Source organism: Cebus imitator, unplaced genomic scaffold, assembly GCF_001604975.1.
Source record: "Cebus imitator isolate Cc_AM_T3 unplaced genomic scaffold, Cebus_imitator-1.0 Scaffold14, whole genome shotgun sequence".
Lineage (NCBI taxonomy): Eukaryota > Metazoa > Chordata > Mammalia > Primates > Cebidae > Cebus > Cebus imitator.
In genome coordinates this window covers 7,244,924-7,258,372 of record NW_016107329.1, presented here as the reverse complement: position 1 = coordinate 7,258,372, position 13,449 = coordinate 7,244,924, and the positions used below count along the sequence as shown (strand labels likewise).

Here is a 13,449-nt window from a genome sequence, read left to right as displayed (position 1 = left end):
ATCCTAGAACAGTCTCAAATATGATGCCATGTGAGAAGACGACTCAACAGCAGCAATGACTGTGGGCCTGACGGAAACGGGACAGGCTAAAGAGCTAGGAGGAATAGGATATTCTGAATGTGCTGGAAACAGAGAGACAGTCAGGTGCAGTGGCTCACACCTGTAATCTCAGCACTCTGGGAGGCTGAGGCAAGTGGATCACTTGAGCCCAGGATTTCCAGACCAGCTTGAGAAATGCAGGGAGACCCAATCTCCACAAAAAAATACAAAAATTAGCTGAGTGAGGGACATGTGCCTACAGTCCCAGCTACTTGTGAGGCTGAGGTGGGAGGCCCGCTTGAGTCCAGGAAGTTAAGGCTGCAGTGAGGGGTGATCATGCCACTGCACTCCAGCCTGGGTGGCAGAGACTGTCTCAAAAACAAATAAATAACAATAACAATAAATAAATGAAGACAGACAGACTTAAATTTTGGCCATGTCTTGCAGTGCACTGTGGCATGTCCAGGAAGTGTGTTGGACAGGTGGATCTCCCTCTTAAGAATGAGTGGCGGGATGGAGATTAGGAGCGGCAGCTGCTGGTGTACCCATGGCCCTGATCATGGTCATCAGCATAAGCAGGGGCGGAGTATCCTCCAAATCACTATTTTATTTCAACCTTAGGACAATCGTCATGAACCTCCAGGCCTCTGGAGTAACTTCCAAAAGAAATTAAGAAATGGGGAGGATTCCATCTCTAGGTAGATGTCCCTAGAGGGCAGACTGTTGAGTTCCATTCTTTTGGATTGGTTATTGGTAAGTGTTCTGTCTGTTCCCCCCTTAGCTGTTCCTTCCACAGCCCTTCAATTTCTTCTTCTCATCTGCTATGGTCTCAACAAACGTTTTAACAAAACTTGCTAGAACTATGTATAAACAAGAGAATCAGTCTATGGATAAGCACCTGTGGTGGGCTCTTTGAGTAAAATTTCTGAGTTTTATTGTGTGGAATGTTTTCAGCTTTATCTTAGCTGGTAACGGGTCTTTCTGCTTCCTCCTTGAATCATGGTGATATTTTAGACAGATGAAGTAACAGGACAGTTAACACTGCAAGGGTTTCTGAATATAATTTACAATCTGTTTTGCCCCCAAAGGTGCAAGGCCTGCACATCAAAGTCTTTAAGGCTAACTATTGCCGATCCTTTCAGATACATTGAAGACTTACTATCAGCCCTCAGTGATCACCCACAATAATTTCTTTTCTGGCCAGCTCCCCAAAATGTACTAACACACCAAAGTGTACTTTATTTATTTATTTACTTATTTACTTATTTTGAGACAGAGTCTTGCTCTGTCGCCCAAGCTGGAGTGCAGTGGCATGATCTCAGCTCACTGCAACCTCTGCCTCCCGGGTTCAAGCAATTCTTCTGCCTCAGTCTCCCAAGTAGCTGGGATTACAGGCGCCCACCATCATACCTGGCTAATTTTTGTATTTTTAGTAAAGAGTGTTTTTCACCATGTTGACCAGCCTGGTGTCGAACTGCTGACGTCAGGTGATCCACCCGCCTCGGCCTCCCAAAGTGCTGGGATTACAAGCATAAGCCACTGGGCCCGGCCCCAAAGTGCACTTTCTTTGTGAATAACAACATCTACCTATGTTACACATCTTAGATCCAACTATTCAGAGCAAATACAAAAAGAAAGTATGTACAAAATATTTTTAAATATGTAAAATAAATAAATGTTCACTTGAACAATATTAATTTGCACCTAAGATCAATAATTTTTTGTTCTTTATTTCCACAAATTTTGACCCCCTTGTGTCTATTATGATGCCCTCTCCCTTATTTGTAAATGTCAATCGGCTCAACATCTTCATTTACACATTTGCTAACCCAGACAAAAAACTTACATGTTTGAATCTGGAGTCCAGCACAGCCCTGATAGGGCCAGCCCTGCAGGTGAGGTGTCTTATGATTTGTTTGCTGGCTTCAGACTTTCCTGATCCCCGTTCTCCACTAAGGAAAACAGAGAGGGAAAACATTAGTTTGCTACTTTGAAGGAACAAGTAAAAATTTAACTGGAGAGAATTCTCAGACACAAAAATGAGGACGGAATGGCACAACTTCCAGTGAGTTTGTGGTCTATGTTTTCAGTTCAGTTTGATGCATTTGTCCAAAATATCTAGTATATGTTTACTGTGTCATGTCCCTGATGGTGGTTCAGATGCTGGCATTACAAATGAATATGACACAGGTTCTGCCATTCAGTATCTCACAGGGTAGAACCACCTAGCATAGATGAATGAAGCTGGAAAGGTGTCTGGCTGACAAGGAAGACATAACCAACCTGACTCAGCTTAGCAAGTCAACATAAAGTGAGGAGATCCATCCCAAGGAACGGCGCCCTGTGTGGAGACATGCAGGATCACACCTGGCCTTGGGAGAGCTGTTAATGCTTCATGGGCCTTACAGGAAAGACATGACATCTTCTGTGGAAAAGCTGTTAAATCTTTTCTGAGCATTTCTTCTTTGTTCTTTGAAATGAATGTCAAGTGCATAGCTACCAAAACTAAGGCAGTAAGGTCTTCAGATGTGGATCTGTCATTCAGCAGATCCTAAATCTAACCTTGTTAGCTTTCCTTTTCAGCTTGCTTTCGCTCTGATGTTCTCTAGTTTGCATTTTTCTTTCATCTAGGAATGATCACTGAACTTTTTATTTATAATGTCATCACTTTTGATACATCCCAGGCATACTTTATTAACTCACCCAGTTTTTACAAATGGTAAAGATTATATTCCTGACACCAGATGATAGAGGATTAACATAAAATTCCAATACAATAGTTATTATACCGAAGTGATCGGATTTACGATAAAGTTATTACTTCACCCAGATGAAAAACTTATAAAAACAGACTTTACTTATCTGGCAACGAAAACAACTTTAAAAATAATTCCTCTTATGAGTGTTTCCTTGGTTTTCTGCTAGAAAACATCTGTTTTAACAAATTTGATTAAATAGTGTTTGCCAGAAAAGAAGTTGAAATTTAATTATTTTCTTCAAGTGTTGAGTCGTTAATGCTTGCTTCCACTCATTTCTGCAGACCTCTGAACTACTGGGGCCGAAAAGTACCAACAAATGAAGTATTAAGTTAACATTAGAAAATAAAATAAAAATTTTCGTGGTCTGGGGACTGAGTTTGGGGACATCTGTTCCAGGAATATTTGAGTTTGGATTGCTGAATCTTAAATTACTCTTTGTAAGTGTTCGTTTTGGGATACAATCAGCACTCAATAATGATCTGTAAACAACTTATTTAGTTGAATTTCAAATGGCTAATTTTATCATATTAGTAAAAATGGAGAAAGCGTGTATCTTAGTCTACCAGTCAGTGATGTGGCAAAGCTGTATAAAAACACACACAATTTTGAAAGAAGGGAATCACTAAAACAATAAGTCCTTGTACCATAGATCCGCTCTTCAGTTCTGTATTCCAGGACTAGCGATACTGAAAGGAGCTCGCCAGCTTGCTTCAGACAGACAGGAAGGGAAGGGTCCTCTGAGAACCTCCCACCCATCCCACAAGCGCTTACATAGATGTTTTGTGCAGATAAGGGAACTTGCAGAGGAGGCTTGCCTGAACATCCCTGCCGTGGAAAATTGCATTCCTAACACATGTGCAGCAAGGGAAATAAATCAATACGGAGTAGCTCAGTCCAAGCATGTACACTGGAAGGACCCGGCTGGAGCTGCCAGGAATTTGCACGGCCAGCCTGGTACTCAACTGAGAAGGGGGTGTGCATCAAGCAACCTGTTTTCAGGATCCCTCTCTGCCAAGAGCTTCCCTTTTGCACAATAAATTCTACTCCTCTCACCCTCTGATGTCTGCACGCCTCATTTTTCCAGGTCGTGAGGCAAGAACCCAGACCTAGCTGAGCTAAGGAGCAAAATGCTGCAATAACGCCTTTTTGAAACTTGAACAATGAGATATTTTTTCAAAATAAGGGGTCGACACATGGAATCATTAGCTTAAAAAAAAAAAAAAAAGTCCCAAAGGAAAACTAGTTCTACAGAATATTAATTAGCTCTACTGGATAAAAAAGTTCCATGAGCAAATACATGTCAAAATTGTTGGGTTAAACTAAGAAAAACAGGGTTCTTCACTGAAAGAACTTGCTGGACGCTGTGTGTCCTCTCCCAGAAGGACTCCCAAAGCACCTGGGCCCGCTGGTACCTCCTTTTCTCCCCCCAGAGCCTTGCTCAGAACCCACGCTTTCAACAACTCAGGAATAACAGCTGCGATGCTCAGTGGAAGCACCCAGAATTTATGTAAATTCTAAATAAATAAGATAATACACTGAAATAATCTAGTCAAGAGTCTGGCACCCAGTAAATTCTCAATAAATGTTGTTATTGTCAACAGTGTTACACGCTCCCTGTTATCTCACCAATTTACAGTGCTTCCTAAGCAATTTTTAAAAAGCTCTTCCCCATTTATCAAAGTAAGACCAGACAACTCAACAGATAAAAGAGATAAAAATAGGGTCGCCTGAGTCTAGAATGGGTGGAAGCCCCTGCCTCAGCACCTTCCTCATCCTTTGGATGCTTCTGAACCCGGCATGAAAACACCCACCAGCATGCTGCTTTGAAAACTAGAAAACTAAAGTCTGTACCCGTCAGTCGGTCCCTCCACCCTCTGCAGAATTTTTGATAAAATCCATATAAACATATCAGTGCTGACTTTAATATGTAAATAAGCCTTTGAGTTCTATCCAGTTCTAACTTTATACCGTTTTCATTTCACTCGGACGTGAGTTGTGTGCTACTGCACTTACTGGTTCAGTTCCAACCACCACTAACAACCAACGCACTGCTGTACTCTGGAGGTTTCCCTCCCTACAGAGCTTTGGCCACATATAAGATATAGATCTCTAATGCAGGTTTTAACACTTAAATGTTTCTTTAATTTTTTATTAATTTATGAGTTAAAACTAGCATTACATTTCAAATAAAAAATATTTTGGGCCAAACGTGGTGGCCCATGCCTGTAATTCCAGCACTTTGCGAGTCTGTGACAAGACGATCACTTGAGCCCAGGAGTTTGAGACCAGCCTGGGCAAATAGTGAGAACTTATCTCTACAAAAATTAAAAAATTAGCCAAGTGTGGTGTCATTTGCCTCTATTCCCAGCTACTTGGGAGGCTGAGGGAGGAGGATGACTGAGCCTGGGAGGTTGGCTGCAGTCAGTTGTTACCATGCCACTAAATTCCAGCCTAGGTGGCACAGCAAGACCCTGTCTCAAAAAAAAAAAAAAAAAAAAAAAAAAAAGTTTAGGAAGTAGAATTCAGGGAAGTGTGAGCAAAGGTAAATAACAAACAGCTGACTGAGTAAATACACCTTTGGAAAGAAAATTATATTTGTGGCTGCCCTGCAGTTTGCAGAACGGTGGCTTAGGTTCACTAACATTGGAAGCTTTTTTTTTCTCCTTGTTTTCTTAGGTTCAAAAGCAAAAACTCTTTATCTAAGCTTTAAATCTTCAAACGGAAATGAGTTTCAGGTTAAGTTTGTTGATATTGATCCAGCTACACTTGGGGCTATTTCTAATAGCCAAGATGTTTCTCCCTTGTAACGAGCCAAATGTACTTACTGTGAAGATATACTGGACCGCCAAGTGCTGAGAAACTAAATAAAGGTAAATCACGGGAAATGAGGACATCTTTACCGCCAAGCCCCGCGGCCAACCTGAGCATGGCAGACGAGGTTGAAGGAGACTCACCTGAGGATGAAACACTGCGCTCGCTGCTCCTGGAAGAGCTGGTGGAAGGCTCTCTCCACACAGGAGAAGAGGTGAGGAGGCAGCCAGGCGCACAGCTTCCCTGAGGCGCTGAAATACATCTGGGACACCTGGAAAACAGGGCAGCAGCAGGGGAAAACCCCGGTGAAAAGGAGCCAGGACTCCTCCTCCCATGATGTAAGTCATTTATGTCCAGGATGCAAAAGCAAATGAATCTCTAATTCTGAATCTCATTGGCATGTAAAAACATTTGTAAAATTACACCCTTCTCAGCACCTTTTCAGCATGCATAATGGCAAAATGAGGCTTATACTTTATTCTTCATTACTTGGTCCACGGCCTTTAATTATTCTGCTGTCTTTAAGAAGAGAAACTCACAAAAAAATGTAGTTTAATAGATATCTGTGCAGTAAGCTGAAACTGTGCTAATTCATATCAAATACAATTTCTCTCAGCTATATTTAATTTCAATACCATAAAATAGCAAAAGTTTTAAACTTGAATGTGAGGGGCAGTTGGAGCCGAACCACCTGTAAGTTTACAAATTTCTCAGAAAAACAAAAATTTAATTAATTTCGGAGAAACCGTGATTTATAATGATTGCCATAATGATGCATTTCCAGTATTTTCAGTCCTTTGGTATTTCTAGTAAATTCCATCACTTTAGAATAAAAACTCAAGAGTAGGAAGACTTTTTAGTTGTGAAGAAATCAAACCTATTTTTTTTTTCTTTTTTTGAGTCGGAGTTTCGCTCTTGTTACCCAGGCTGGAGTGCAATGGCGCGATCTCAGCTCACCGCAACCTCCGCCTCCTGGGTTCAGGCAATTCTCCTGCCTCAGCCTCCTGAGTAGCTGGGATTACAGGCATGCGCCACCATGCCCAGCTAATTTTTTGTATTTTTAGTAGAGACGGGGTTTCACCATTTTGACCATCAAACCTATTTTTAGTTTACAAAATGCGTGGCCTGTATTTTCAAAGATGTCAACGTCAGAAAAGCCAAAAGAAGACTGCAAAACTGGTCCATGCTGAAGGAGAGTCAAGGGCCTGGTGGTTCAAAATGCAACATGCACTGCTGGACTGAATCTCTCGCCCTATGGGCATGACTGAAGGAGGTCTCTTGATTCGGTGATACCAGGGCATCAGTCCTACTTTTCCATTTTGATGACTGTATGGAGGTTACATAGAATACCTTTCTTTAAAAACACGATAGACATATTCAAGTTGATGGAACCACATGCCAGTAAAGCATCTTAAAATATATGATATTAAAAGTTGCTTGTACAATTTGTCTACACGTTTTACACACATTTAAAATTATTTAAAATTATAGCGAAAATTTTTGAAAGAACAAATGATCCAAGTATCCCCAGCTGAACTCCTCTCAATATTTACACGCTCCTTTTCTTTTCTCCTTTTCTGCCACTCTCCTGCTCTTCTGTTCATCTGCTTGGGGAGCCTGGTGTTTGGGGTACAGGATGGAGGGCATGGTGGGCCAAAGGCAATTTTTGGGGATGAAAACAGGAATACCTGTTCCCATGTACGGCTGTGGGTTTCTAGGCTTGAGGGTGGGGCCTTTGCTGGGGAACTGCCCTATTCTACCCAGTATCTCCCTGCCTCCTGTTGGTATCAAAGATACAGTGCATGACCAACCAGGCTGCACCACCTCTCAGTGATGAAGGATGCTGCTGAGAGGACTGATCATCTATATGTAAAGAAAACAAGTGTTGATCTCTATCCCACAGCATGTGTAAAAATTACTTACAAGTGAATTTAAATCCCAAATATGAACAGCAAAGTTTGAAGCATTTAGGCAAGCATACAGAATGAAACTCTCACGATTTGTATGTAAGCGAGGAAATAGGATTCAAAAATGCAAATCATAATGAGAATGATGGAGCAATCTAACCCCATTAAACAAGGCTGGTCAACCATTTAATAGTAAAAAATAAGCAAAGACAGAGAGGTATATAAGCTGTGCATGTAATCAATGGATTAGCAGTAATTTATAACACGTTCCTATAAATCAATCAAAAATAGAACTATAATAGAAATTTGGGCAAACAATATAAACTAAAAAGACGGAAAATAAATATGAGAAACAATGGAAAGCTCTGAGAGCAGCAGCTCCCTCTGGTGCTATTTCAAGCTACAAGATGCTATATTACACACAGAACACTAGCAGAGTTCATCGTAGTTTAGTAATAATGATAAGAGCTTACAGGCACTCTGAGCATGGCGCTGTCCTCAGCACCTCACAGGCACTCGCTCTTCCAGTCCTACAGAACCTATGACTGGAGTAAGAGAAGTATTTTCATGTTTATAGGCAGGAGAACTGGTGCCATGACTGGCCCAAGGGGACAGGGCTAGTAGGTGGCAGTGCCTGATTTCCAAATGAAGTTGTCTCTTGGGCTGGAAAAACGTCTATACTACCAAGTCTTGTATTTTTAGCTAATTGGAAGAATCATCTGGAAATATCTTCCAAACTTGAAGATTCATGTTCAACTGGGACTATCCCTGTCAAAACTCTCAAACATGAGCAAAAAGAGGATTTATAAAACAATTCTTAGGACCCTTTGTAAGAGCAGAAAATACAGGAATAACTTAAATGTCTATAATAAAGATTAATAGACAAATATAACTGGTTGTGTGTCATTACAATAAAATACTAGAGGGACTTTAGAATAAATTAGGTCTAAGATTTTCAAAATGGAAAATTTTTGAAAGCAAGAGGGCTGATGAACAGCTTTTTTTGGTAAAAGAATATAGTTAATGTTATGAGTCAATTAAAATATAGAAAATAATGGTGTACCCACTGTTTGAATGTATCTATGTGTTCACGTATATGGTAAACATATAAAATACTGGATGGAAGGATAACTGCAAGATAACCGTTACCATTGCTTATTAAAAGAAGTAGGTTGAAGTAGTTAAGTAAGCACTTAACCCTGTGTTTATAGAACAATATGCCATCTATCTAATCTAAGATACCATATAATTAAAACATATGTCATTTTTTATACTACTCAGAAAATAAATGTAACAATTACATTAGAACACAGCGTTTTCTTACCACACCCTTAAAGCTGCATCCCAATCACAAAAGTACATGTGAAAAAAATACAGCACTTTCAATTTTAAATGTTTTTAAAGAGATATGAAACCAATATGGGTGATGGGCGCACAACTGTCTGTTGTATTCTGCTTGAATTTTTAAATTTTTTAAATTATTCCAGAAGTAAATGAATACTAAGAATAATTAAATGATACTGATATACACATTATAATTCATAAAACTAAGGAGTTTTAGTCCAGCTTCATTTTCCAGCAGATCCAATTTCTGTTCTTTTTGAAAACCTTTACTAACACTATTTCACTTCTCCCCAAGTCCAACATAGACTTAGAATCTAATTTGACAAAATGTGTTTCAACTCTCTATTTTGTAAATGAGAATTTCATTAGATGTTCAAGAGAGCACCTGGATCATGTATCAATCTTTGTGTACATGGAGTTCATTTCACTTTCTTATTATATGTTTTTCATTTTCAATTTTTTGAGACAGGGTCTCACTCGGCTGCCCAGGCTGGAGTGCAGCGGTCCAATTATGGATCGCTGCAGACTCCCTCTCCTGGGGTCAAGCAACCTTCCTGCCGCAGCTTCCCCAGTAGCTGGGACTCCAGGTGCATACCACCACCGCGGCTGGCTAGGGTTTTTAAATCTTATTTGTTTGGATCTATTTGGGCTTATATAGTCTCTTTATGCCAGGTTTTACTGGACAGTAGATATGGTGATGAGCCTTGAGTGTCTAAAGAAAGTTATTTCCTAATTAACTCATAGCCTCTCTCAGCTCCCTTTTCTTGTAAATCTCTTTCCCATGCAGTGTTACAGCTCATGTTGTGGAATAGTCCATTGCTACCACCTGACAGCATGTTGCTTGATGCTGATTCTATGCTTTGTACATCATATAATTATGGAAGTAATCATGACAGTGTAATTCTATAAAGCCTTGAGGATTTCTGCTTCTGCAGTCCCTGTTTTCTGAGTAACGGGCAAGCCATCTAACTTTTTTATTGGTTACAATTCTCATTGTTAGTATTGCACGTTCTGATTAGGTGCAGCAAATATCATCAGGGCCAGCCACTTCGTTCCCCACCTGCCTTTTCTCTTCCCTTCACTGTTTTCTTTCCTTATTTGTATCATTTGAAATGAGAGAATTCCTGGTCAGGGGATATTTTAAGCACTCCGTTTTAGCTCATAGGAGAGATGACAAGAGATCAGCCTTGCTAATCTTTGTTAGACTCTGATTCTAGAGAATAAGTTCCTTCTTCCTTTTTTATGGATAAAGTCCCTCCTTTTTTTTCACTGTGCATTATACTTCTGAATAAACCACCAGCAGATTGCAGAATCCTGCCATGTTCCGATTTCTAAAGTTGCCAACACTTCCATAGCTTATGAGAGAGCCATTAAGCCACTGGCCCCCATCTGTGGCAAGCCTAGAAACTCTGTGGAACCTCCCAGATGCCAATGGCTCCACATGGCCAGGGATGCTGGTATTGCACTATGCTATGAACATCCCACTCTGCATGCCTGCGTAGACGTCCTATTTGTTAACTGTATACCTATGTATAGGTGACATATTTTGAAAACGTATGTGTTTGCTTTTTAAAAAAATATCACACATAATAATAATAATGAAACTGTCTGCCTCTGGGTGCAGCACTCATGCTGCTGAGAGAAGCCTGCCAAGCACCTGCTCTAGAATTGTGTGACCCAGGCTTCCATGCTAGCTCTGCCACTCTTGGGAAGACTTTAGAAAATTGGCTTAATCTCAAGTCCCAGCTTATTCATATGCAGAGTAGAAATAACAATTCTTACAATGATTTGCCTACCTTTTGAGATGAAATGTGATAATACATGTGAAGCCATTGAGGCAGTTCTGCCATTTAATAAGCACTAAACAATGGCAGCTGTTTTCATTTCCTAGAATTGCAAATGTTTGAGTTTTTGAACTTCTTGCGCACATCAAATCGCACGGTATATTTCTCTAAACAGTCCTATATGTATATTTTTTAAACCCCATAATGTGGCTCTAGTCCTTTCTCCTGCTCAAAATACACTCCCTTTCCGAGTGTATTCTTGTAAATCTCTTTCCCATGCAGGGTCACAGCTCATGTTGTGGAATAGTCCACTGCTACCACCTGGCAGCACATTGCTTGACGCTGATTCTAATACTCCCTTTCCGAGGGAGTGTATTTTGAGTAGGAGAAAGGACTAGAGCCACATTTCTTTTTTATTGTGATGCTTTTTAAAAAGCTGATAGGATTTATTTCCCTTCTAACCTCTTGACTTGGCCGTTAGGACTGCACACCCTCAAACAGCTATTTAATTGTTGTCCTCAGCTAGAAGTGAAGTCCATAATGTTTTCATTGTTATTTGTGTTTTGTTTCTAGAATGTCTACACAGTGCTCAAGGATGAGGACACTCTATCTAATGAAATATATTTTTGTATAGAGTCAACAGATGGTTGTTGGCTTGATGATGCATTTTTGTTTCTGATGTTTAGGGTTGCTTTTTTGTAAAGTCCATGCAGGAAGATCTGGCTCCTTTCTGTTTTCTCTTTCTCTCCTACATCTAACATGACGAATTGTAAGAAACCTGCACCTTCTGCACATGTACCCCAGAACTTAAAGTATAATTTAAAAAAAAAGAAATTTACAAATTTCTCAGAAAATACAAAGTTCAAAACTTAAAAATAAAATGAATATTACTTGTCTTCGACATAAATAGGCAGCACAATAATGGACGCTGTCCTGGTTGGCTGTACTTCCTTTGGAACTGCATGCTGACTCGCCCGCTTGGGACCCACATCTCAGCAGTGGTGCTTGTTAGCATCAGATCAGCACTGCTGTGGCAGCAGGCAACCTAACTCGGGGGGCTGGCTGCTGCCTTGTGTAGACATCAGTCTCAAAATGAAGTTTGCCTCAAGCATGTTCTACGTCCATGATTAGTAACTTGCTAGAAATAAACATGAACATTATACAAAGGCTTAAGATAACAGAGTTAATAATAATTAAATAAAACTAAAATCCAGATGTTATATGTGAGTTTATTTTCAACACGAAACAGAGAAGTCATTCTCCTGGTCTCTGTAATCTTTACAGATGTAATAATATTTAGTGCTTTGCTTTTTCTCTTAATAAAGTAACTGACATGGGAAGCAACCCAAATATTTGAACAAAATGAGTCATTTAAAACAACAGACATAATACAATGATAATCACTAGAAATAAAAAGAAATAGATTTTTGTTGTGTGGCCTGAGGACAGCAAGATCGTTGTAATGAATACCTGATACGTGACTACTTGGCATTATTTACTAGACACTAATATTGCTATAGGGAATAACCACTAATTCAATATAAAATGTGTGTCCTTGTATCAACCTAATATCTATAATTTTATGGGTTATCACCTGTAGGCGAGGAGAGCACAGCTATTTAAGTCTACATAATGGAGTTCAAGTCCAGAAAGACTAGACATTTTTACATTTTCTTATGACCTACAAAAAGTAGGCAATTTTATGGTAAACTGTACATCAGTTAACCTTTTACCTGATACATGTTTTGTATTTATTTTCCATTGTTATTGTATGACAGAGTTAGAAATGATAAATATAAAGTTAGAATTAACTGTGATTGTTCTGGTAACAATCTCAATGTATTATATCTTATTCTTACATTAATAAACAAATATGTCTCTTAATGTGTTTCTCCTTTTCTCTATAAATGTGTATTTCTGAAAAAATTGCAAATACAACACATTATTTAAAACCATTAAAAATACTACTGTCAACACTTTCAAAACAAACATACCACAAGTTGACACTTTTTTTCCCATCACCAGACACAATATAGCATGGTAAGTTGTGTCATACAATAAAAATTTACTATATTAAATTTTGGCTAAGACATAAAACTTTACCTCTAGATCCATAGAAGCATCTAAATAAGAGTATTTTTTTAAAAAAACTTTTCATTCCATGATTCAAAGCTGACTTTTGTCTCACTGTTAATTCTTGTTAATTCTACAATCAACTGTGACCACAAACATAAGCCAGGAGTAATATATTAATAGTAACTTTAAATAGGGTGTGTTTTTCTCTCTCTTTCTCCTCCCACCCCTTTTGAAAAGATGCATACAGAATTAAAAAATAAAAGGCACGCAATACCAAACTAACATAGATATTTGAGGGCAAATGATCTGACACTGATGCAATAGAAACAGATGTAGCCTACTTTACCCTGTAGCTGTAATGAAGCAGCTAGTATCAGTCAAATTCTCCTAACCATGCCAATTGCAAAGACAAGATAAAATACAAATCAAGCATCTAATTGCAGGGATAATAAAATCAACAGAGCAGCAATGACTTAGGGAGCCAAGGTCTTGAAGAAAATCGGGATGTGGGCAGAGCACAGTGGCTCACGCCTGTAATCCCAGTACTTTGGGAGGCTCGGGCAGGTGGATCACGAGGTCAGGGGTTTGAGGTCAGCCTGGGAAACATGGTGAAACACCACCTCTACTAAAAATATAAAAATTAGCCAGGTGTGGTGGCAGGTGCCTATAATCCCAGCTACTCAAGAGGCTGAGGTAGGAGAATCGCTTGAACCCAGGAGGGGGAGGTTG

At 39.5% G+C, this 13,449-nt stretch overlaps 1 protein-coding gene across 2 annotated transcripts in view; it reads right to left on the bottom strand.

The window, feature by feature from the left end:
• MYO16 (myosin XVI) overlaps nt 1–13,449 on the bottom strand; it is a 603,751-nt gene that overhangs the window by 317,701 nt on the left and 272,601 nt on the right. For both annotated transcript variants that reach the window (XM_037729044.1, XM_017501745.2), the window contains exons 13-14: nt 5,753–5,880; nt 1,886–1,991 (exon numbers count right to left, since the gene is read on the bottom strand). In XM_037729044.1, the coding sequence (XP_037584972.1) occupies nt 1,886–1,991; nt 5,753–5,880 (234 nt within the window). The remainder of the gene's footprint in view (nt 1–1,885; nt 1,992–5,752; nt 5,881–13,449) is intronic.